General features: G+C 44.6%; 1 protein-coding gene across 1 annotated transcript in view; it reads right to left on the bottom strand.

Annotated features, from left to right (window-relative positions):
- Positions 1-25652, bottom strand: part of LOC138286975 (zinc finger protein 91-like) — a 249486-nt gene that overhangs the window by 207554 nt on the left and 16280 nt on the right. Inside the window, exon 2 of the mRNA XM_069227342.1 lies at positions 10387-12278. Within this exon, the coding sequence (XP_069083443.1) occupies positions 10387-11567 (1181 nt within the window). The 5' untranslated portion in view covers positions 11568-12278. The remainder of the gene's footprint in view (positions 1-10386; positions 12279-25652) is intronic.

Raw genomic sequence — 25652 nt, 5'->3', positions numbered from 1 at the left:
GACACAGAGATGCATGTTTTTAAGATACACACATTCGAAGTACATGGTATCACCCCTGATTGCCGCTGTAGAAATGTATTTATAGTTTCACTTTAGCTGTGCATCTTCTAAATACTGAGGTAGACGACTAAACACTATTTACAGAAAGCTGACAACTGTGACAGTTTGTATTTCTTGAACTATATGAGAATATTGGTTAGTGATGCAATTAAACCGGACAACACACATGCACTTCTTTCGGGTTTTGAAATGCACAGGGTGGTACATAGTAAAGTAAACAGAGAAACATACAATACAATTTTATGCACACATCCAACCTATGGATACACACCCTTCTGCAGACGTACAGTCTTAGTAAAAGTGGTGCAATTAAACTGGACAGTGCGTATATATGTGTATATATATATGTGTAGTTAATAGACTGTATAAAGCGCATACTACCCCAACAATGGTGCTTCACAGCGCTACCCACCGAAACAAGTAGAACTATCTAAGAGACAGGATATCAAATCTCTGGTAAAAGTCCGGTTTTGAGCTTTTTCCTAAAATCAAGATGGCTCTGGATATTCCTTAGCTCAAGGGTCAGACTGTTCCAGAGGGCTGGAGCTAAATTCAAAAGGAGCGGCTACCAGCCCCTTTCCTTTGAAACCGTGGAACGGCCACCAAGTTGAGCGTGGCTGAGCAAAGTGCTTTCTTTGGAAATGTTAGAAATGGGGTCTCTCGTTGGCAGTGGTTTGTACCCTGTCCAAGTAGGGACCCTCACTCTAGTCAGGGTAAGGGAGTCACACAGCTAGCATAACCCCTGCTCACCCTCTTGGTAGCTTGGCACAAGCAGTCATTGATGTCCCTGAAACATCTTAACAAGAGGCAAGCTCAGTCCAAGTCATTGGAGAACCCTTGGAACCAGGATGTAGAAAGCAAAGTCCAGTCCTTTCATTCCAAGAAGCAGCAGGCCAGAACAGCAGAGCAACAGTCAGAGTGCAGGAGTGGCTCGCGTCGTGTGGCGAGGCGGAGAAAAATGAATAATAAAAAAACCAAAACTTACCTGAGCCGCCGCCGCCACCACTGCTCCTCTTTCCTTCGCCGCAGACACAGGCTCCCAGCCTGCCCTGTAGCCAATCTGAACGCTGCTGGCAGCATGACAGAAGCATTGAGATTGGTCAGAGTGCCCAGCCAGAGCGCTCCCATGCAGACTGGGAGTGTCTGTCTGCTCTCTCCAACCCGGCAGCGCAGTGCCAGGTTGGACAGAGCTTAGTGCACATGTATGTTTGGCTGGCCCAAGAAGGTCAGCCAAACATACATGCGCACTGAGAGGGAGTGAGGGAGCGCTGGGCACTCCCCCTCTGTGCCCGTCACAGCCAGTGGCCCCGCCCCTTCTACAATAAAATGATAATATAGTTAATTATCGTTTTACTGTAGAAGATTGGCTGCTGCTGCTGGTGTGGTGGTGGTGGTGGTGGGGGGGAAAGGGACGCTCCTCCACCCTAGCGGAGGAACCACACCTGTCAGAGTGGAGTCCCTCCTACAGCATCCTGCTTTTCTTCCTGGCAGATAGTGTGGACTGCCTCTTTGTTGTTGCTTTGTTGACCATCTCCCTCTCAAAGATTCACTTACAGAAAAAAATAGAAATATATAATTGAAACAATTAATTCTCAAGCTAGAGCATCAGGTTTGATCCAGAAATGTGTCACACAGTGTGCATGGTATCATGAAAATGTGTGTGTCTGGTCTGAAGAATGAGGGAGAGGCGTTTCACTATTAAAAAATGTTGGACTCCTGCAATGGGCTCCTGTATCATATTACACTCCTCATTAGCGCACACTTGAGAGTGCAATAACCCTTTGTACCTTGTTATGCAAGTACCCTAGGGTGCCTCAGTTCAGACAGGCACACATCAGAGCCCTCAATCCTCAATCATCACGAGTGACACATTTAGAGGTTGTGCTAAAGTCTCACTCAAACCTGGCTAATTATTACAAACTAGGGGGAAGAACTAGACCTTCACACGTCTGCTCAGATGTCTGCTGAGTAGCACCCGACTATTCTGCACATGGCAGACCCTCTATTTCACATTTTGTGGGCAAAACCTTTCCCATATTTAACCTTGAGGACTGCACATACTATAAATTCAGTGTAATATTCATTTGAATGCTTATTTCCATGAGCCTAGGTGTTAATTTTATCACTTTACATGCGCTCTGATCATGTCTATAAATTCAATAGGGTCTCTTTCTTTCACATTGTCAAGTCAAATGTTAAGTGGCTTCACTTCCTCTGAGGTCATCGGTGTGTTAATTAATTTTTACTTCCAACATTCTCAAAAAGTGAGAGGTTTGTTGCATACAACTGTGTTCAGAGCACAAGCAAAGGCTACAGAATGATCTTCTCTGACTCAGAGATGAAAAAGAGGCAGTGGACACTAGACACTGCACAGCCGCACCCTTACCAAGATACTATCAGCATTCAGATGAAGAGAGTGGTGGTCTTTGTGAAAAAGATATAGAAAACGTGTCTCTCTGTATAACTGCACTTTGTGTCAGAGTTGTTCACAGAGCAGTTCATCAGATGTATGTCCATATGAAAATGTTCAGTTTGGTTACCACTAGAGTTGGGGATTGCTCAATGACCTTTTCCTCAGTAAAGAAGACTAACTTTTGCCTCCGAAAACACAAACATATGTTATTCACAGGAAGTGGTTACAAGCCTTCTGTGAGACATATCACTAACACTGTCCATGTTTCTGATGATTCTGCTGCAGTGGGTACGACGCATGGATTTAGCTAAAGTGAGTCATGAAGGATGGAGTGAGATGGTTTTACTGAGAGGCACCTTTGAAATTGGCACCATCGATGTCAATGATGAGATATGAAGAGTTCTTGCTTCTCTGCGCTGGGTCCAACACACAAGCGATTGCCTTTGCATGTCTCAGTCAGCTGAAGGAAATTCAGAAAACTAAAAGGGTGTCTGATTAAATATTGTCATCCCGAAAGCTCTTGAGAATCAATTAATACCTTCCACATCAGAATAAAGGTGCCTGTGAAGGACTGTGAACTTGACAAACACAGCTCTGAAGAGCTCATAGCGCAATGTGAATCCTTCCGTTTCATTGAAGGGGGGGTTGATGTGTTTTTGTGTGGAATATGCACCAGCCAAACAAGGCAATTCAAAGGGAGCGATCCTCGGGCTCCAAGATCCAGTGCTTGATTCCCCAGCTGAATGGTGCATAGATCTACTCTGAGGTCAACATAAACAAGGACATAATTGTCTTGATCTTGGGGGATTTCACATGGATGTGTTCAGATACAAGGCTCAAAGTGGTTTAAGTAGCTGCCTTATCAGCTGTGAAGCTGTGTACTGTCAAGCCAGCTGACAGGGAATTATTTGCAAGCTACTCAGTTGAAAACTACAAGCTACTGGTAGGTTGCGATCAACCTTTTGGATACCCCGCATGTATCACATGTTGAGACGGATTAAAGTTTAACCTTTCAACTGCGAAGGGTGATGTACCGGAGGACCATTAATAATGCTGCTGCAATTGTCACAGGTTTTCCTTTAGCTGTGTTTGCTTGCTTTGAATTTTTCATTGTGATACACATTTCTTGATATTAATACTCCCTCTGTCAGCTATCATGGCAGCAGAGAGCCATATGGTTATTAAGTTTGCAACAGTTTCCAAGATTTTTCCAAAATGTACAAATTGTGGTTTGATTTTTTTTTATTGCTTTGCTGTGAAAATTCGCTATGAGAACTAGTCAGTTTTTTTTCAATGTTTTCAATTTTTCTTTAAATGGAAAATTCATGGCAATTTAACAAGAGTTTTGCATTTTTTTCGATATGGATTCACTTTTTTTCGATTATTTCAAAATTTTCTTGTTCAGATTTTTAAGCATGAGCCATGATTCTCTTAATTCTTAAGAGTATGGATGATTATCCATCACATGGGTCAAATGATTTGTAATGTAACCGGTTGTTCCTATTGGTGGGTTTTGTAAATAGTTCTGTCCGCCACCTATCAGTACCTTCAGTAGCTGCACTTCAGTCCTCCTGGTCAGACGCTCCTTAGGCAGGGGTGACTGGTTCATGTCTTGTCAGTAGGCAAGCTGGCTACTGGGTGTTTCAGGACAGGTCAGGTGCACAGCCCCTCACACCTGGGAGACTGGAGACAGGACTCAGCCCTGGTTGCCCAACAGGGATCTCAGTACTTCATGGAACACACTCTTCCTTGGCCACAGAAGACTTGGAACTGGAAATACAAGTTGGGTAGCAGGGTCCTACTTTTATATATCAAACATAAGATCAGTGTCTACTATCTTCAACTGTAAATACCGATTGGAGTAGTTCTCCTTTCAAATGCCCTTTCCAGGCTATCTTACAGATACAGCCTTTTCAAAGTTATGCTCCTCACAGCAGCGTTTTCTTGAGTTTGTAGCTCTGCTGTTGGTGCTTCAAAGAGCTTTCTCTAACCAAGCTATCAACAGCCACACTGAACAGTGGATCAGGAAACAGGCAAAAGGCTGGCCTCACCTAAAGGATCCTTTACACTTTGTACAACGGAGACTGCAGTCCCACTTTTCACCCCCACCATCTACCAAATGGCAGTGCTCAAGAAGACAAACTACCAAACGCTCACAGCAAAGGGTGCTAATGACATTTCTAAAGGGACTCCCGTCTGCTCTTTCCTCTCTTCAGTGTCTATGCCTCCTCTCTCCAGCTTCAGAACATCAGCAATACACTTCCATCTTTTGCAAGTGGCCAGGTCAGGGGCTTCCAAAATGGAACTCACAGGCCTCCAGTACGCCACCTCGCATCATGGTGGACATCAACATGGAGTAGCAAGTTTGTGCTATTAAGGATGTGAAACGCCACAAGGGGGTTCTGTGGTGTCTGGTGCCTTGGAAAGGGTATGGCCATGAGGACTCTTGGGAGCCCTTGGCCTCTATTCATGCCCCCCTCATATGTCAGTTTCATGTTACTCATCCAGTACCACTTTTGAAATATCGCAAGGACTTTTGATATTTGGGGTGGGATGGGAGGGGGACTGTCAGGATTATGCCTCTCTGGTCTAGTTCACTGGGGTATGGTAAAATAGTGAACATGCTTTCTGTGATATGTGATGGTATTGCACCTTGCTGCAACCAATGATGCTATAGATGCCACAGACATTATGATGCCATAAGACGCTATGGGCAATACTGCGCCTTTCTAAAGCCACAGACATTATGATGCCGTAAAATGCCATAGGTAATATTGTACATTGCTGAAACCAATGATGTCTTAGACACCATAGATGATACTGTGCATTATTAAAACCAAGAGGTCCATAAATGCTTTATTCCTTATAAGACATTGTACATGTTGTATTACATATATAGACTGCAGAATATGCACAAGAATGAATGCTAAAGGCGTTATACAGCACACTGTTCACTGCGCGTTATCATTCTAGGTATGTGCCACAAAGAATGAGACCTTGAGGGAGAATCTTGGTCGCCATCTTGGGCATGGCCGATCCTATAAAAAGCAGCCCCACCCGAGGCTCTTTGCTTATAATGGCCGATTTTCCTGAAGCAGCATTGGGCGCCTGAGCAGATCCAGTGGGCCGGCTGGCCTTCCCGACCTGACTTAAGCAATTGCATCGTGGAGACTTACTGAACCACAGTGAGCCCCAAGTCCGTTTGTACTCTTGGCTGCAGTTATTTCGTGTACTGTGTGTGCTTCAGCCCTCTCCTATGATGCGAGTGAGCAGTTTGGTAACTACTCATCCTGGGCAAATACCAAAGGCGGGTGTACATACAGTACTAGGAAATCATCGTGCTACCAAAACAGAGACTTGGGTGTTATCATATTGTTGGCACATTTTGAATGTTTGATTACTGCACTAGAGAGTGCATCAAGTTTACTGGAACGAATCAAAGACTGAGTTTGTTCTCCATATCTGGACTAGTACTGATTGCAAAAGGCGTGTTTGGTCCAAAACACAAGTTTGTTTTTTTCCCCTGCAAAGTAGAGTCCTTGAACAGGATATGCTATTGGGCTGTACCTGCATGTGAGACTGGAACAGTGCTGTGCATTACATGAGTCATAGCTACCTCTGCACTTGTGATCAGAACAGTGCAGTGTGCATCTTTTAATATCATTCAGAGGTAAGTATCAGAGTAAGTCTTATTCATATGAATATAGTCAAGGAGAGCTGTTCGCAAGCTGAACTGTCCAACCAGGATATCACCTCGTTCCAGGTCTGCCTCCCCAAAACCGTTCCCCTCATCTGGCCACTTCGAACTTCTGTTTGTATAGTACAGAATCAGTGTTGCCGGAAGGTGGGCATCTGGAGGGTACTGGTCCTGAGGAACCACTTGCGCTATGACATATAGTAAGAAAGTCCTTAAATGTATTTTTTTTTAATTGTTTCTCTTGGCTCGATTCCTATTGAGAATCATATACTAAGGTCGTGAATATATGGACCCTTGTTTAAAATCTGATGAATGTGTATGATTTTACGATGTTAGGAGTCCTTTCGGCGCACTTAGAAGGCAAATCTCTGTCAGTTTCCTCTCTGAACTCTCCTGAGTTCATGATTCTCTGGATTTTGGGCTTAGCACTTTGCCTGAATTTCGGGAAAGACCTAGAATAGGTTGCATTTATAAGAGCATGTTTATTTTTCACTCACCAACTGTCTACAGGTGCTGCTGGAAAGTGTAAAATATGTTGGGTTTGTGAGAGAGTGTCAGTGTTTACTCGCCAGACATCTACAGGTGTTACTGAGGAGGATGCAGAATAATCAATCAATCAATCAGATTTTATAAAGTGCAGCTACTCACTTGTTAGGGTCTCAAGGCGCTAGGGGGTGGAGGGGTTGTAGTGTGTACAGGAGGTGGATTAAAAAAGTCATGTCTTCAGCGCCTTTGTGAAGCTGGGACGGGAGGTGGTTTTGTCTGATGCGGATGGGCAGGGCGTTCCTGGTGGTGGCGGCGAGGTAGGAGAAGTAGCGTCCTCCTGTTCTGGTTTTCCTGATGTGGGGTACTTCTGCGAGGGAGAGCTGGGCTGAGTGTAGGGTCCCGTGGGGTACGTGGAAGTTGAGTTGCTGGTTAAGGTATGTAGGTCCGGTGTTGTGGAAGGCTTTGTGTACGTAGGTGAGGATTTTGAAAGTGATTCTTTTCTCAATGGGGAGCCAGGGAAGTGTGCGTAGGTGTTTTGAGATGTGGCAGTGTCGGGGTAGGTCGAGGATCAATCTGGCAGAGGCGTTCTGGATATTTTTGCAATTTTCGGGTGAGTTTTTTGTTGATTCCGGCATAGAGTGCGTTGCCGTAGTCCAGTTTGCTGGTGATGAGGGCATATGCGACGGTCTTTCTATGCTCGAGGGAGATCCATTGAAGGTCTTTCATAGGAGGCGGCGGGTGCGGAAGCAGGTGGAGGTGACTGAGTTGATCTGATGGTTCATGCTGAGGTCGGCGTTCAGGATGATTCTGAGGTTGCGGGCGTGGCTGGCAGGGGTGGGTTAGTGGCCACCATGAGTTGCTCCATGGATTGGGTTGAGGGCCCAGGATGAGTACCTCGGTCTTGTGTGTGTTGAGTTGAAGGCAGCTATCTCTCATCCAGTTGGTGACCGCTTTCATGCACTCATGGAAGTTGTGTCTGGCCTTGTCTGGTTCGTTGAAGAGGTCGAGTTTGTGAGACTGTTTGGTGTTCACTCGCCAGCTGTCTACAGGTGCTGCTGGACGGTGTAAAACAGGTTGGGTTTGTTCGAGACTGTTCGGTGTTTACTCGTCGGGCATCCACAGGTGCTGCTGGAGAGGGTGTAGAATAGGTTAGGTCTGACAGAGAGTCAAAGTATGCATGACCTTTTCTATGAAGGGGCACTGTTGACAGATAAACGTGTGCACTCTTGTTAGCCGTACCAACAGCGTCTCAACAGGCTTCCATTTTAATGCTTCCAATACATCACAAAACCTTGATTTACAAACCTGTGCTCACTATACCCAGCTAGCAGCCCATCTGGACAAGGTAGGAGGGGGACCTCATCCAGTCATTTATTGCAATCAGTGATGATGATTAAGTGTCGATAAACAGGATCAACAGTGAAATTCTCCAGCTACGAGTCCCTGTGCCCGCCCCTTTGAGATTTGACTAACCAACAGTGTTACTTCAGGTCCCTCACACCTCCAAGATGAGGAAGACCCTAGACATGAATTTCAAGCATCCTCTCTTCAACCATATAAAATCACAGAAGAGCTGACAGAACGTGTGTGAACGAATCAATCAAGATTTATTTTGGAATGAATTAATATACTATGAAATTGATACATCAATAGTACAGAAGAATAAGTCAGTGACTAAAATACATTTTAACATTAAATAATCAATTCCTAAACAATGGAAACAAGGAACTGGTATAAGATACATCCTACATCGAAAAACAATTATATGTTTGATTAAACATTCAAAGATAAAGAGGTTAATTGAAAATATTCCATAGTATATCACACCAACAGTTAAATTAAACCTGCAGAAATATGAACAAGCATCAGCCGCCAACCAACGGTTAATAGGAATCCTTAGGCTAATTAAGTCACTTTTTGACCTAAATCTTTGGTTTCAGTTTGTTTCCTACTTTTGGTTGATTACTACAGAACGCCCCGATCATCTGAGGTTACGAGAAAGTTAGAATCTCTCTCTTTCTTTAAAAAAAAATATATATTTCTATTTTAAGAGCCCTAATACATTGAAAATGTAGCTCAACACCTAACTGTTGGCAACCTGCTGATCTGTTATCCTTTTATCTGTTTAGTTTCCTCTGTGTTTGCAACTAGGCATCATAGCAATGGACGACCTGCTTATTCCGTACACTGTAGTGAAAGCTAGGGACAGTTGTCTTTTTGATCAACCAAACTACCTTTTAAATTAGTTGTAACATCCCCAGAGCCCTAAGCCTAAATTGAGAAGTCAGTTCTCGTGCGGGACAGGTAGCCTTGTAGATGGGAAGTTGTCTTTCTGAATATCATTGGTTTACAAAACTTTCCATACAAAATATAATGAAGGTTCCTTTTTGCTTGTAACACTAAACCAGAATATCATCTGTGTCAGGAATGACTATCATTCATGTTCTTTTTCTTCTGAATTTGGATTTCTTTTCCAGCCCAAGGGTCAAGAAATGTAAAGCACAGTCAATAATACTTCTAAGCGCTAGAATTCTTCACTGTTCAAGATCCAATCTTTACCTAATCGTCAAGAAATCGGATAACCAGGAACCCGATAATAACTTATGTTTCAATTGCTCTGTCTCCTAGGATTTGATTGAATGATGATAGGAATGAGCATTGTTTCTCACACATCAGAGCTTCAGAGGTAAATGTTGTGCACTGCAAGGATTGACCCTGAGAGCTACAGCTCACATTTTCCTACTTTCATTTCTGATTTTCTACACTGTTCTCTGGCCGCAGTCAGAGAACCATCATTGTTGCAGAAAATGAGTAAACACCACAAGTAGCTATGAATATTCTCCAATGAGAGTTCGTTAAATCTGTTTGAGTGTGCTGGGTTTGTATATTTTACCAATCAATGCAGCACCGATGTTGCGGGAACGGGATCGCTGCATCGCACGGCTTTAGAACCAACGCTTTGCCACCACCTCGTGGAGAAGATCAACGCATCGCCTCTGCAGCAACCCGGCACATTGCATTCATAATCTCCACAACTCAGACCTGGTGCATCGCTCACAAAACCGTCACATCACCACATGGAGAAACCTGGCACATAAGAACTGCGTGGGGCTCACCAACACATTGCTCAGCTGCACCCCACATCTCTGCCAACGCAACCGCAGGAACAAGGTACTTTTGTTCAACTGGCCTAAGTGAGTCCCCTGTATCTGGCCCGCACTCCATTGAGTTCAGCCTGAACTCTTGACTTTGTCTAGCACGACCAATTAACTCTTTAGGCGCTTCTTGCTTTTAAGCACTATTTTTGCATTTAATCTTTAAAAATTCATACTTTGACTTCTACAAATTGTTTTTTTGTTGTTTTGGTCTTGTTTTGTTTAAGTTACGTTCTATTTTTCTAAACTGGTGTGAGTCCTTTTTGTGTAGTGTTTTCACTATTTTACTGGTTAAGTGCTGCACAAATACTTTACACATTGGCTCGCAAGTCAAGCCAAAGAATTTAGGTTGTGGAGTGACTTACCCTGACCAGGTCTGTGGCTCCTGCTTAGACAGGATGCATCGCTCTGCAAACCAGAAACCAAATCTCTAACAATAACTTAATACTGAAGAAAAACTGAAACAACTTCCAGATTCACTGCAATGGTATGGTTTTTGGTATGGCTTTTCCTGTGTGTATGTGTTCGCTGATGGTGTTTTAGGTGTGATAGACATATGAAGCTCTTCCCACATTCACTGCACTTGAATGTTTTTTGCCTGGGTGTGTGTTTTCTGATGCTGTTTTAGGTGTGCTAATCGATTAAACCTCTTCACACATTCATTGCAATGATATGGTTTTTCTCCAGTGTGTGTTCTCTGATGCTCTTTTAGGTGTGCTAATTGACTAAAGCTCTTCCCACATTCACTGCAATTAAATGGTTTTTCACCAGTGTGTGTTTTCTGATGCCGTTTTAGGTTTGATAAAAATATAAAGCACATCCAGCATTCACTGCATTTGAATGGTTTTTCCATGGTGTGTGCTTTCTGATGCTTTATAAGGAGTGGTAACTGACTAAAGCTCTTCACACATTCACCACACTTGAATGGTCTTTCCCCTGTGTGTGTTGTCTGATGGTGCTTTAGGTCTAATAATCGAGTAAAGCTCTTCACGCATTCACTACACTTGAATGGTTTTTCCCCTGTGTGTAATCGCTGATGATTCCTTAATGTTGATGAATCCCTAAAACTATTTCCACATTCACTGCAATGATATGGTTTTTCTCCAGTGTGTGTTCCCTGATGCCGTTTTAGGTGTGCAGATCGACTAAACCGTTTCACACATTCAGTGCATTTGAATGGCTTTTCCCCTGTGTGTGTTCGCTGATGATTCCTGAGTTTTGAGGAATCTATAAAACTACTTCCACATTCACTGCAATCATATGGTTTTTCTCCTGTGTGTGTTCGCTGATGTTTTTGGAGACTTGATAACTGACTAAAGCTCTTCACACATTCAGTGCAATGGTATGGTTTTTCCCCTGTGTGTGTTCGCTGATGTCTCCTGAGTTTCGAGGAATCTATAAAACTACTTCCACATTCACTGCAATCATATGGTTTTTCTCCTGTGTGTGTTCGCTGATGTGTTTGGAGACTTGATAACTGATTAAAGCTCTTCAAACATTCAGTGCAATGGTATGGGTTTTCCCCTGTGTGTGTTCGCTGATGTCTTTGTAAGAAAGATAATTTAATAAAGCTCTTTAAACATTCAGTGCATTTAAATTGTTTTTCTTCTGTGTGCATTTGCTGAGGATGCCTTAGTTCTGATGACAAACTAAAGCTCTTACTGCATGTGCCTGATACCTCTCTCTTGTTTAGTGTCTCTGAGTCAGGTATATATTTGCTTACATCCCATGACTGTGCTTTCTGAAGGGTCAACATGGCTGATAAAGCACTTGTGCTATTCTAAAATTCCCTGTATGTGGGTGGTATTTTGCATGTTTGCCTTCCGATTTAACAACAAAGTGCAATGGTCACCAACTACTTGCCACACTCGATGTGTGTAAGGCTTCTTTGTGGGGGATTGTGTCTCTAGATTAGATAATGGTTCTACACACTTGCGGGTAAAGATCCATCCTCCTTCTGGTTGGTGCAAACTGGGACAGTACTTTGTATTTTATATAGAAGAACTCCTCTTTACTTTAACTTTCCGTTGTCTGGCCCCACTCCATGTGGTTGTCTCTGGTTGCTGTGGAATGGTCTGAAAGAGTTTACCATACACCTCTAGCACTGAATAGTGGGCTGATATCACTTTAGAAAGGGAAGCAGGCTGTAATCACATCCTACGAATCACACAATCAAAGCTGGTATTGGACATATTTAGACAGAGGTGGTTTATCAGTGTTGTCTTAATTTTCTAGAGGTCATTTCTTCGTCTTTTTTGGCATTGAGGTGCACAGCTCAGACTCGTTGAATCACTGAATTGCCCTTGACACTTCTTCCAAGATCTGTCAGCTTATTCTCTGGTTGGTCTGTCTCTGACAACACTTGTGTTCTCCTGGACACTGGAACTCAATATTTCAGACTGTTTTTGCAGATTTACAGTATTATCTTCATTATTCTTAAACATTTTCGACATTCATGGATTGTTTTCTGTCGGATGTAAAGAGATTTAAATTACTCAAATGGAAACATAATGGAATGTGCATACCCAAATTTTAATAGATTGTAAAAACATTCCCTTCATTATCATCTCTGAACTATGAAGGCACATTTAGCCATACACAGATATTTAAATAAAAGTTCTGTTGAACATGCCACATCTTATATCAGCAAAGGTGGTAATTTACCAATGTTCACAGAGCAACTTAATGGAAAAAAGGCACCCACATATAACTCATACTAGTTACAGCTTCAGGCAGATACACCTAGTCAATATTTTGTTAAAACAAGAACAGTTCCTGAATTAAAAGATGATCAGAAAGACTCAAGACAGCAGGGTGGACATCACAGTGTAGTGCCATACATCAAATATTATTGTTCACATAGGTGCCTGGCTTCATTCATTACCACAATATGCCATAAAGCAGCAGTTTTATTTACTTTGTGGTTTTACTTTTCTCAAATATTTTTTGCTATTTTCAGTTTGTCAGTATTGTCCACGGAGGTGGGAGCTCCCTGGTTGGACCAGGAGGCTCAGCTAGCCCACAGTCTGTTGTTTAGTTGCTCCATCTTTAAGCACACTAGTATGCTGGCCTACTAGTTGAAAGTTATGGTGCATCTGTGTAGCGAACATGTGGATGGTGAGCCAAGCCTCTTAGCACCATTTCACTCCTGGACCATACCCATCACCTGAAACACTCTCTTGAAATCATCTCTTAAGTCAAATGGCTCGTTCTGTATTTCCCACACCTCTGCTGCCCTCCATGCTTTCAACCATCAATGTAGAAGCTGTTCTTACATTTATCCACCTGCATAGTCCTGCTGTCAATATTCCTGCTGTCAATATTCCTTTTCCAGCCCAAAGCCTGTGAACAAGGTTTTCCAACCATGTAATTCCTATGACTTTTTATAGGTTTCTCTTCCCACTCACAATTTGCAACATCAACTGTACAAACCTCTGTGGTCACATTTAATGGAAATATGCTCATTATTTCCACAAGATGGAAAATGCATCAGAACAATGCACGCTGCGCATAACACAAAGATTAACTGCCTTCTGAGAAGCTCACAAATGTCCGGCAAGTACGCAGTCCCTGCACAGCTTTTGCAAAGGCCCACATGCTTAGCACTGCTTTTCAAATACACACAAAACCCAATAGGCACAGCTCAACAATGTAAAATAAAATTAATTCACAGTGTGAAATGCACCTGCAAATAATCCAAAGTGTGCCGCAAGCTACCAAGGTTCTTTACTATCTCAGCTGCTTCATACAGCAGCGCAGTTTGCTGTCAACAAAGTGTTCTTCCTTAAAAAGGTGCTATGCATGTGGTATATATATCACAAAACACCCAAATAGTAGTGTGCTCCCTATCCCGTCAAAGGCAGGCACAAAGTCAACAAGTGATAGGTGAGACAGCAGAACAGTGAATTGTTACTACATTGTGACCGAAAAGCCTGTAAGTAATAGCACATGTCTTAATTCAGGCACAGATCAGACAGTAATAACACAGTTATAGCCCAGTAGTATTTTGAGACAGAGCACAGAGTACCCCACTTCAGCCAATCGTTACAGTTTGTTTGGAGAGTGGAGCCAACAGGAAGGTACGTTAAATGGGGACCATTAACCTTTCACCTGATGCAAGTATTTATGAGATGCAAACATACTTCCGTCGTGCACATGTGGAAGGACCAGGCAGCTGGAGAGAGATCGATGGGGAATGAGACCGGTATGGAGGTGAGCAAAACAATGAAACTTTACCGGAAAAAGCTAATTCAAAAAGAGAGTTAGGAGAAGATAGATGGACATTAGAAATGGCAATAGGGACAAAGGAGAAGAAGGAAATAAACTCAACATTCTTTGGACAATCTCCATATATATCTATCTCCATGTATGTGGATGATCTGTATGTGTACCTCTGAGAAGAACACTCAGAGGTAGAGGTCGCGTTTAGTGCTTTGGAGGATTTTAGCCAACTGTTGGGACTTTCCGGGAATTGTGGAAAGTCTAATGCATACCAGATACATGTTCAGACAAGAGGTGCTATACCGGCAGAGGTGGGGCAGGATCTCCACTGGGAACCGTTCACATTTCTGTACCTATTTACCACACCTAAGCCGATCTCCTTGAGGGGAATCTATGACAATCACTGATGTCCCTGCGGACTTCCACAAATGTGTCACTGACACTCCCTCTATCCATTGCGGGAAGGAGTGCGATGTTGAAGATGGTTTTGCTTCCCAGTCTCTTGTATTACTTTGCAGCTCCACCAATTCAGCAACCGAAATCCATCTTTCTGACAAAGGACAGCATACTGATATACTTCATATGGGGCATGGTATCTCGTACACAGTCATTAACCAAAATGCGGCTCCTCACGGATGTTGGTGGTCTTTACTACCTGGCGACAACTGAAATACGTGGCTTTCTGGAGACTTTTTGATTGGAGGGAGAGAGTGGTGTGGAAGGGAGGAGTAGAAGAATGAGACAGTGACTGGTGTATGCTCTATCCCTGCCCTTACCATGCTATTGGCCACACTGATTATACCTAATAGGCATAGACAAATCTGCCGTCCTACTGGACACCCTGCAATTTGTAAGGGCCTGGGCCTTGCAGCGAATACAGGAGGTGGTTCCCAATGCAAAGGCCCTCCCCCTGTTGGCATTACTACAACTCCTGTAGGAGGGAAATTGGTCTGGTTTAAGTGAGTGGAACAGAAGGGTATGAAAGTGTTAGGGAACTAGTATGTCGATGGAAAATACAGGACTTTGAGGCTCTCGTAGAGTAATATGCTTTACCCTCCTCACCATTTTCACTGAATGGGGCAGTCGCTGCAAACGTGAGGCGGACATGCGGGGATAGGCAAGAAGACCCAGAACACAGACGCCTAGGAACCATTTGCACCATCATTTGTCAAGTAAATGCTATTACTCTTATTTATAGAGTGCTGCTAACACGAGACAAAACGCATTGCAGAAGCTACGAGACCGATGATGTAACCCAGGCACTCTCAGATGAGGACTGGAAAAACATTCTAAGATAATTGCCCTGCACCTGCACATCTCAAAATGCCCAGTGACAGATATTTTACCTCCACAAGACATATTTAACCCCAAGTGCATTAACCTGATGTTGCCAAGGACACAGGTGACATGCCCTCTATTGCAAGAGACTGAGACAGATTTCTATCCTGTAGTGTGGGGGTGTGTGACCCTTGTGTGACCCTTGCCCCTCATTGGGAAACTGTGATGATTTACATAAATGCCACTAAAGGAAGTAACAGTCAGATCCCTGGCAAGATTTGCAAATTTATCCCTGGCCCTTGCACAATGCCAGATAACCCTGTTTTGCCAATCCCCCAGGGGACTCACACTCCAAGGGTATGGAAATGAACAACTCAAATGGGTCACGTACAAGGGAACAATACTAAAAGCTAAAGCACAGAAGGGGCTGTGAAGTCCGGCCCACGCACAGACATGAGACTTTATTCTCCAAGATTGTCTCCATATAGGTGATCCAGGGTGACTACTCTGCTACTGCCACTTTTGGATGAGGAGGTTTAGATCATCACACCCCAGGTCATCCACATGTAGCTGTTAGGTCATTTCCGAGGGGGCCTTCAAATCCTTTGAAAGTCAACCTCTCCCAATCCCCAGCATTTCAACTGTGCCCAGTAGACCGCCATATTTAATCAAATATCATCTCAGACTCTGCTGCTAACTCCTACTAGGACAAATGGGGCAAATAGAGGAAAGTAATTAGTGGTCTATATACTACACAGACTGAAGTTCTTTTTCTGTGGGTTTGGCATGGCAGCCCAAGATGGCAGCCGCAATCTAAATGGGCTCTGCACCAATCCCAAATATCCTCCTGCATCCAGCTCCTCTGAAGCCAAATCAGCCCGTTCTGGTAATGGACTAACTGCCCCCATCCCTCCATCCTACTGTGGGCTTCCCACAAGTTAGAAGAGCTTCCAAAACTGCCAGCAGCTCTTAAGCGGACCGAGAGGTGGAGCACTCAGCCCATGGGGACTCCAGCTGTGGCGGCTGGGGACAAGGGGATTGAGGTCGTCCCTCTCTCCCTCCACATACCAGGCTGCGTCCCCTCCCCCCACCTCCTCGCAGAGAAGAGGCAGGTGCTGAGAATACCCACAGAGACCCCAGGGCGGACCCAGATGGTGGTGGTAAAACCGCCAACACTGCTGCTATGACCACAGAGATCCAGGCTACAAGAGGTGGATAGGCATGGGCCGACAACACCGGAATCGATCCCTAGGAAAAACCACATGGGAGTGCAGTCTGCTCAAAGAAACTCCTGCTGCTGCGGACACAGTGACCAAGGCTGTGAGAAGACCTTCCCGTCCATGCCAAATCTGACTCGCTGTGGAAGCCTCGGAGGGGAGAGGACCGGCCAGGTGATTGTCAGATAAACATGGTTTACTGGGGAAAAAATCTGTTAAATCAAGGTTAAAGGACCAGAGGTAGGAAACTAGGCATTAGAGATAACAAGTAGTAAAAATAAAACAGTGATTAAGAGAAGCAATCTAGAGGGAAATTAGGGGAGGGATTAAAAATAAGCCAGAAATGTAAAAGAAAAACCCAAAAATGTATAAGACAGATAAGGAAGCAGGGAACAGCTGTGGAATGAGAATTAACAAGCATTTGCAATGTAATAGGTCTCACATTTATTTGAGTTGGAGCTATTGCCAATGTAAATTTATAACTGGACTTCTTTTGTCACATTAATTGGTCAACCCTGCTGCATATTTTGGTCCTTATTTGTCACATAATTCCAGTGGCCCTGCATATAACTAAAAGGCTACTAGGCCAACTTGAATATTTTTTCAAACAAGGCCCTTAAAACACAAACTACTCCTAAGTTAAATTCAAAAGTTCCAGCCATAAGAGAGCTTACAAATCTACTAAATGGTGGGATGGGTTACTATTTTGGGGTCCCCACTAACATAGTGTGGGGACCAAGAGATGATATAGACAGAAAGAGCATGTTGTGGTGAACACGTTTTCAAGGTGGTCCAATCGTCCTAGGAGTTAAGAACAAAAACATGTTTTTAAAAGGAATGCCTAGCAAACCATCGTGGGGAGAGTTTCCGAGTGCTGTGAATATTGTAATATGTTGACTAATGCTCAGAAGAGCCCCTAGAGGACACCACAATAAAAATAGCATTTCTAAGAAACAGAGGGCATAACCATATGAAAACAGAATGGCAGAAAATAATGCAGTGCCACCATATATATCAGCCCCTAGATGGCGTAGTGCATTACACTATTTTATGGCTGGCAGGCCTACTGCAACAATATTACAAATTAGGCCCTTAAAATACAAACTACTCCCAGCTGTAAAAACTAAAGTTCCAGCCATGAGAGAGCTTAAATAGACACTGAATGGTGGGAGGGATTATTATTTTGTGGTCCCCCCTAACCTAGTGTGAGGACCCAGAGATGACCTAGACAGAAAGAGTGCATCGTGCTGAACGTTTTGGTGGTCCCATTGTCCTAGGATCACCACAGGCTAGGAGCAAAAATGTTTTCTAAAAGGAATGCCTGCAAAGCATTATGGGGCGAGTTTCCTGAGTGCAGCGAATATTGTAATATTCGCCCTCCTGCTGTGCCAAGAGCGTTCAAGATTTGTGTTTTTTACATAAAGCATTTATTAATTACAATTGTTTTCGGGAAAGCTATGGAGCATGAAGAGGAGAGCCAAAAGAAATTACAGTATGTGAACAATGTGACTAGCGCTTCAATGGAGTTTGCGCTGTTGTTCTGCACTGTGAGCGCCATGGCCATCACGGAACACAAAGGGGAGAGACAAAAGTAAAAAATTATTTGCCCACGCTGAAGTATAAACATACAATAATCTATGTAACAGGATCAGTCTGCAAGGTGGTATCAAAACTGCCCAGAGGTGGGACAAACAAAGCATTTACCAATGGCATCAAGGGATTTTTGAAAGGCAAGCTCGCGAACAAGTGAAAGTGATAGGCATGGTTAAAAGCCCACAGAACACTTACAACACTTAGAGAGACTTTAGATACACAAAAGGATGATGGATGGAGTGTTGAAACTTTTCAAACACTCAACCCCAGTTTGCGTTGCTAAAGTTGCCCTAAGTAGCCAGGGTGGGACCAGATGTAGGTCCCTTGCTCGCTGTGACACTGGATTCAAGCTAGCCTGGTGAGAAGAACCTAGCCTGGCAGTTCGGACTGGAGTGTTCCTATGGTGAGCAGTGTAAAGACCTATTTGCATATAGATGGGTCCAAACTGGGGTGGCATGGTGAGCAAGAGCACGATGAATTTAACCCAGATCTGTGACTGGGGGTGAATGTTTGAAACATTTCGGCACTCTGTTCATCATCCTTTTGTGTTGTTTCCAAGAATGCCCCATAGAAGAGCGTATTAGACGAATATGAGTTCTTAATGTGCCAGGTTTATACATACAATACTTGCAGAAAATGTTGAGGAAAAAAATAATCTGTTGTTTACTGCCATATTGGTTGGTGAGGTAGCTGTGGATGAGCTGCCAAGAGTTATTTAGCAGACATGCGAAGCTTCTGCAATACCACTATATTCACACAGCATTTACACACATGAAAGAACCACAGAGTGTTACAAAAATAAAGGTACTTTATTTTAATAACAAAATACTAGAATACTGAATAGGCAATACCCCAACTGGAGGCAAGTAAACATACTATTATATACACATTAGCTATCAGTAAATAGCATAGAAAGCAATAGGCATTAGTAAAACCAATAGCAAATAATGAGGCCCAAACCATATACTAAAAGTGGAATGTGAAAGTCAGTCCCCCACCTAAGGATGTGGAATCAGAAGAAGGGGGCTGAAGGAACTAGAAACTCCAAAAGGTAAGAACCAGGGTGCCTCCCAGCGAACAGGAGAGGTAAGTACCTGGTTTTCCCCAAACCCAACAAGAAGACTTTGGAAAAGGATTGTGCAAGACCCAACCAAGACTGGAAGAACCCAAAGGTGAATCCTGACAGAAGAGGCCCTGCAAAGGAAGGGGACAAAGTCCAGTTCGAGATGGAGTGTATGGTTGTGGCAGGAGCCCCTACCCACACTTCTGTGGATGCAGGACCAGGTCAACAGTGGACGAAGAAGGTCAGGAGTGCAGCACCAGAGATGAAGAGGAGTCCTAGGAGCGATGCAAGGGATGTCCCACGCTGTCGGTTGAGATGCAGTTGGTCAGACCACTAACAAGCCTTGGCAAATGCAAGAGATGGAGAAGAGGGTTTGCAAGGCTGAGGAGGACTAGTAAGGTCCAGGGGGCTCGACCCAAGGAGGGAAGTCCGAGGTGACCCTCAGCAGGTGGGAGTCACAAGAAGAGGAGGCATCCCCCACAGGCAAATCTCTAGCAGCAGGTACAGGAGTCGCAGTGAGATCCACTCAGCACACCTGAAGAGGAGTCCCACGTCGCTGGAGCAGCAGGCAGGAGACTGTTCTTTGCAGAAAGGAGTGCTGGGGGCCGGGTCTACACAGAGCCTGAAGATCCTTTGGAAGAGGAGCAAACAAGCCTTGGTAACTGCAAGAGTCATGGTGCACAGGGGTACTGCCCTACAAGGAGACGCAAGGGCTTACCATCTCCCAAGTTGGATAGCTGGTAGAGAGGACCAAGGAGACCACTCCAGAGCACCACCTGTGATGCACGATCCACACAGTTCTGAAGGAGAGCAGATCCATGCAGCCGGTCGTCGCTGTAGTTGGTGTCTGCTAATGCAGGGGTGTGACTCCTTCAGTCCAAGGGAGATCCCTTCTTGCTTCTTGTGCAGGCTGAAGACTCGCCACCATTGGAGGATGTACAGCTGGGGAAATGTTGCAGTTCCTGGAACGAGCTGGAGAAACAATGTTGCGGAGTGGAGTTGTCGCTGAAGTTGCAGATTATCAGTTCTTGGAGGGTCCAGTTGCAGTTGCAGTTCCAGTGGCCAGAAGATGAAGTAAGTGATGCTGAGGAGTCCTGCTGGAATCTTGCACGTTGAATCTGAGGACCCACCCAAGAGGGAGATCCTAAATAGCCCTAAAAAGGGGGTTTGGTGACCACCTATCAGGAAGGGGTTGTGACGTCAACTGCCTGATCTGGCCACTCAGATGCTCCCAGGGGCCCCTGCACATCTTGGATTCAAGACGGCAGAATCAAGTGCCCACCTGGAGGAGCTCTGGGTACCACCACTGGGTTAGTGATGGACAGGGGAGTAGTCACTCCCCTTTCCTTTGTCCAGATTCGTGCCAGAGTAGGCACCGGGGGCCCCTGGACTGGTGCAAACCAGTTTATGCGGGGGGGCACCAAATGCACCCTTCAAAGCATTCCGGTGGCTTGGGGAGGCTACACCTCCCAAGCCATGTCACACCTATTTCCAAAGGGAGAGGGTGTTGCCCCCCCCCCCCCCACAGGAAATCCTTTGTTCTGCCTTTCTCTGCTTGAGCTGTCAAGAAGCAGGAGGGCAGAAACCCACCTGGAGGGTGGCAGCAGCGTGGGCTGCTCGCAAAACCCTGAAAGACTGGTAGGGGCAACACTGGGGGGTCCTCTAAGGAGCCCCCAGAGTGCATGGAGTCACACAACCAATAATGGCAACAGTATTGGGGTCTGATTCTAACATGTTTGATACCAAACATGCCTAGGTTGGGAGTTAACATTATGTAGCTGGAGACAGTACACCAGTAAAATGGCTTTCCCGCACTTACGAAGTCCAGTGCATGGAGCTGGAGTTTGTAGAAGCACCTATGCTCAGGCAAGGGTGCCCTCACACACAGGCACCTGCACCCTGCCCTCAGGACTATGAGGGTCTACCATAGGGGTGACTTGGTGCAGTGACCTGTAGTGAAAGGGTGCATGCAGGCAGGCCTGCAAACACATTCTGCATGGGCTCCCATGGGTCGCACAATAAATGCTGCAGCCCATGGGGAACCCCTGGTGCTCCAATGCCCTTGGTACCCAAGACCAATATACTAAGGACTTAAGATGGGAACACCAGTATGCTAATTGTGGGGTGTGCAAAGTCCTAGGGAACCAAATTTAGAGGGAGAAAGCACAATCACTCGGGTCCTGGTTAGCAGGATCCCAGTGAAAACAGTCAAAACATACTGACAGCTGTCAAATAATGGGGGGTAACCATGCCAAAATGAGGGTACTTTCCTACAAGTGGCATTTCACCTAGAGTCAATGAGGGACTAATGTTACCTCTCCCACCACCGGCTTTTTTGGTGAACTGACATTCATAGAGTATCATATTCAGTATTGAAGCTTTGCTGAAGAGAAATGGATCAGTCTTTACTGCCTGGCTTTGTACTATCTTATTTGACACACAGTTTCTTATCTGATGGTCTATGAACTGGCAGAGCTCATTATATTAACTGACAGTTCTCCTCAAAGTGCCAGTGTGGTACAACCTGATAAATGTATTCCAGCCGATGTCATGAGCTGTGGGGTGTACGATGAGTGGAACATGCTCATTTCTCGACTATACTGCTAGGACCTCACAGGCATTAATCATTTTGATTTAGCCTTACCTGCAACCTAAATAGAAAACACAAAATCTTTCAACACATGATAATTGTTATCAGATAAACAATGTGATAAAACCATGCCTGTTTATGTAAACTAAAAAGTGTTTGATCGGGGAGGACCTCATGTTCTGTATATCATGTAGTGTGCCATAAATCCTGCCAGTCATGTTTAATTTGTGCTCTTGGTTGCTGATGGTGGCAGCAGTCCTCATTGTGGGGACGTTTTTTTCCATCATTAGAAATTGAGCCAGTGCAAAAGAAAGGCAGTAAACAGAGAAAGGAGGAGGAGGGTGTGAGATAGTAAAACAGTGGAAAGAGAGAAGACGGCGAATGAAAAGAAACCAAGCTAGTGAAAAACTCCTATTTAAACTTTAGGCTCCCACACTTATTTATTTACAAATTATGCACTGCCTGCAAATAGGCCTGCAAAGATATCAAATACATCTTGCTGAAAACCTGACCAGACCAGAGAACTGCTTGCGCTGCTTCATTAAGCATGACTGAGCTAAATCAGAGCCAGAGGAAAGAACCAGGGGAGTGTTAGATCTAGACTTAAATACAATCTGTTGACTACCATTTGCAGTAAATTCTCCCCCCTGCTTTTTCTCAGTGCTTGTGTCTTTTACTTGTGATGTCACTGGGGGAAACATTTCAGAAATGCAGTAAATCCCCGTCTGAATACAGATCTGTTCCCGTGTTGTCCAGACTGTCAGTCAGGAAGTAAGCTAGACCCTGCCCCGTGGTTGAGGCCATGCGTCAGGAGAAGGAGAAGACTCATTCTTGTCTGCACTTCCATGTACTAGGTTCTAGGGCTCTTACTGGTTGGTGAGGTCAGCCTGCAGTCTCTTCTTCAAAGAAACTCGGATATAAACATTTCAAGGTGCTAACTTTTCATGACATGATAAGTATGTCATTAATGTAAAACCAATATAGAAACGTCAAAGCTAAGTCAAGGAGGACTGATTTGCAAAACAATGTGGGAGGGTAGTGGGGATGGGCAAACACGAACAGGAAACTGAGGGACATGGATTCCCTTGAGGTTTCTATATTGTCAATAAATCGATCTGTGTTTTGCCTCTACAGCAAAAGACATGTCTATAGAACCCCATAAGCACCCATTCAATGTTATTTATTTATGCTGTGGAACTTCAATGAGGTCCACATAAAAAATCTGAAACATACCCGAAGAATAAACATTATTGCACATACACAATAAAAAAGAAAATAATTGTCATATCATTAATCTGGGATAAGAAGCATCATAAGACTTATTTGATTTTCTAAAATAAATATACTTAAAGCAAATACACGTCCCTAAAGATCATAACAAACTTCAACTCAGACATCATTAATATACATTTTAAGAAAAAAAATTAAACAGTTAAAAAGAGAGATAGCTGAAGGGATCCGCAAGGCTTCCTCTTTTTCAGCATTCCGAGATTGAGCTAGGGTTGAATTAGATGCCTTATCTAGGGTAGAATTTGATGCCTTACAGTTTAAATCGCCTACCAGAGTAATATGTGGAGGTTCATCTTTTCCAGAAACTTTTCTAATATAAGAAAAAACCTTACACAGAAGCTCATCATAAATGATCTTGAGGAGGGGGTATATGCATTTATCAGCAATAGGGGTAAAGTCCCTTGTTTATTTCAAGAATTAAACAAAGTTACTGCCAAAAACAGATTACTAGGATCTTTATAGCACTCATACCTCCAATTAAGCTTGTTAGACAACAAACACGCCATCCCTCCCTTTGCGTGCCCCTTTCTTGAGGGATTTGCTTCACACTCCAGGGTAAAGAAATCATCAAAGGCTAGACCCCCTACACTCCATGTCTCCTTGCGACATAATACATCTGCATTTGATGATGCCAAAAGTTGCAGCTTCTCCCGGCTGTTCTTTACTCCGGCTATGTTCCAAGAGAAGGCTTAACTTATTGCTAGTAATAAGAACCTTGCAAGCGCTCACTCTGGGAAGCACTGGACAGGGCATCCGGTAACCAAGCCCATCTAGGCAATTCATCTTCGCGTACTACTGGGGGAGAGGAACTAGAGGAATCTCTAAGGGATACCCGTCTACCATGATTACCTAGATGAACTTTCAGCCCCTTATGATCTGATGGGACCATTTTCTACGAGAGGGGCTGCCCATTGCATTAAACCCAAAGGGTGCCGTAACAGAGGTCTGCCTCCCCTCAGGAATGGAATAACATCAATCCTCTTATATTGCAAACATTCTGAATTATTTTAATTGCTGTGAATTTAGAGAGAAAGGTTACTCTAGATATAAAACCTGGCCCTATGGGCAATATGGAAACCAGCTTGATGTCATTACGTTCAATTAGTCAAATTCATAATTTCAGAGAAACATTTAAGTGGAGAAAATTAAATCTCTATCAAAAAGAGAGATGAAGTCGAACCTACAGGAGTCCACATAACTCTCTGCCGCCTCTGTCTCTTTTAGCACCAATTGACTTCTCCTAGAGCCAGAATCTAGAAAAGGAGCAGCCATACGGTTTAAGGAAAATGGCATAAAAGATGCTTGCAGCATATAAGCATCTTCCTTTACTGCAGGGGTTATTTCGACCAATGACTTTAAGGAATTTTTTTTAGGATCAGCTTCAGCCTGTGCTAAAGAGGCAATTTGCTCTAAGCCCTCAATGTTTAGTAAAGTATCTATGATTTCTCCAAAACCTAACTTCCTTCGAAAGTCTATGTCAAGATTTTTTTCTTTCCTTTATGTGATATTTCCCTCTTCCCAGGTTTTACTTGCTTTGGTAATCACCAATGCCTGGCCACCTGTTTGGGGTGAGATTAAAAAAAATCGCAAACAGGTCCTGCTCAACACCCTGCCCGGCTGCTTGAGGGTTTTCAAATTCTTTTCAGTAGAGGCATTATTGAAGACAAATCGAATAAAGTAGATTGGACTATTGTACAGAGGGCTTTTTTGGTGCATTTCTTATATTTTCCTGCCTGGGAGCCAAAGTCTTTTTGACAACAAATTTCTTAATGATGGATCTTTCTACCCATCAGCGATGATCCTTCCAAGCCAACAGGTTCGCTTGGGCCAGAGAAGATATCCTTCTTATTGATAGTCAGTTCTTTTAATATTGCCGTCACCGGGGGGCGTGGCCTGACCGCCGGGCAAGATGGCCGTCACTATGTGAGGCTCTGCCTGGCCCGGGGCCGTTTATCCGTTTTATTGCCCTATTTGACGGTGCTGGCGGGTGCGAGCCTGGCGCGCTCCTTCAGAAGAACTCCTGGGCTGTTGCTGGCGTCTCGGGAGCGCAGGAGCGGCAGAAGCGGACGCGGTGAGGCGCGGGCGGGCCTGCTGACGGCATTGTCCGCGTGCGCAGTGTGCCGGGCGGGCGGACGTGGAGGCCCGCGGCGGCTCCCGGAGGTGCGGTACTGCGTCTTGGGGCTGCTCGGCGGCTTAATCGGGCCGCGGCCCGTGACGCACTTGGTTTTTGTGGCCCCACTACGGAGGAGGCACTGCTGGGCCCTGCGGCTCATCTGGGGCCTGGCGGTTTGGACGGGCGAGGGGGAGGCCCGGACGGAGACGAGCTGGCGTGGTGAGGCCTTCTCTGGGAGCCTTGGAGGTTCGTCGTTGCTCTCCCTGGCTTTCGGGGGGGAGCCGCCCGGAATACCTAGGAGGGCCCCCGGGCTGCTTGTTGAGGACACATGGCAGTGCCCGGTCGATGGCGGTGTCGGCTGTGGTCGTGGTGGCCCGAGGAGGGTGAAAGAGAGGAGATTATCCTGCTTGTCGATTTGGGCCGCGCGGGCCTGCGAAGACTGGCTGGTGCTCTGGGGCCCTGCTATTTGTTGACCT

Source organism: Pleurodeles waltl, chromosome 4_1 (genome assembly GCF_031143425.1).
Source record: "Pleurodeles waltl isolate 20211129_DDA chromosome 4_1, aPleWal1.hap1.20221129, whole genome shotgun sequence".
Classification (NCBI taxonomy): domain Eukaryota; kingdom Metazoa; phylum Chordata; class Amphibia; order Caudata; family Salamandridae; genus Pleurodeles; species Pleurodeles waltl.
Note: the sequence above shows the minus strand (reverse complement) of the source record. Positions and strands in the feature narration are given on the sequence as shown.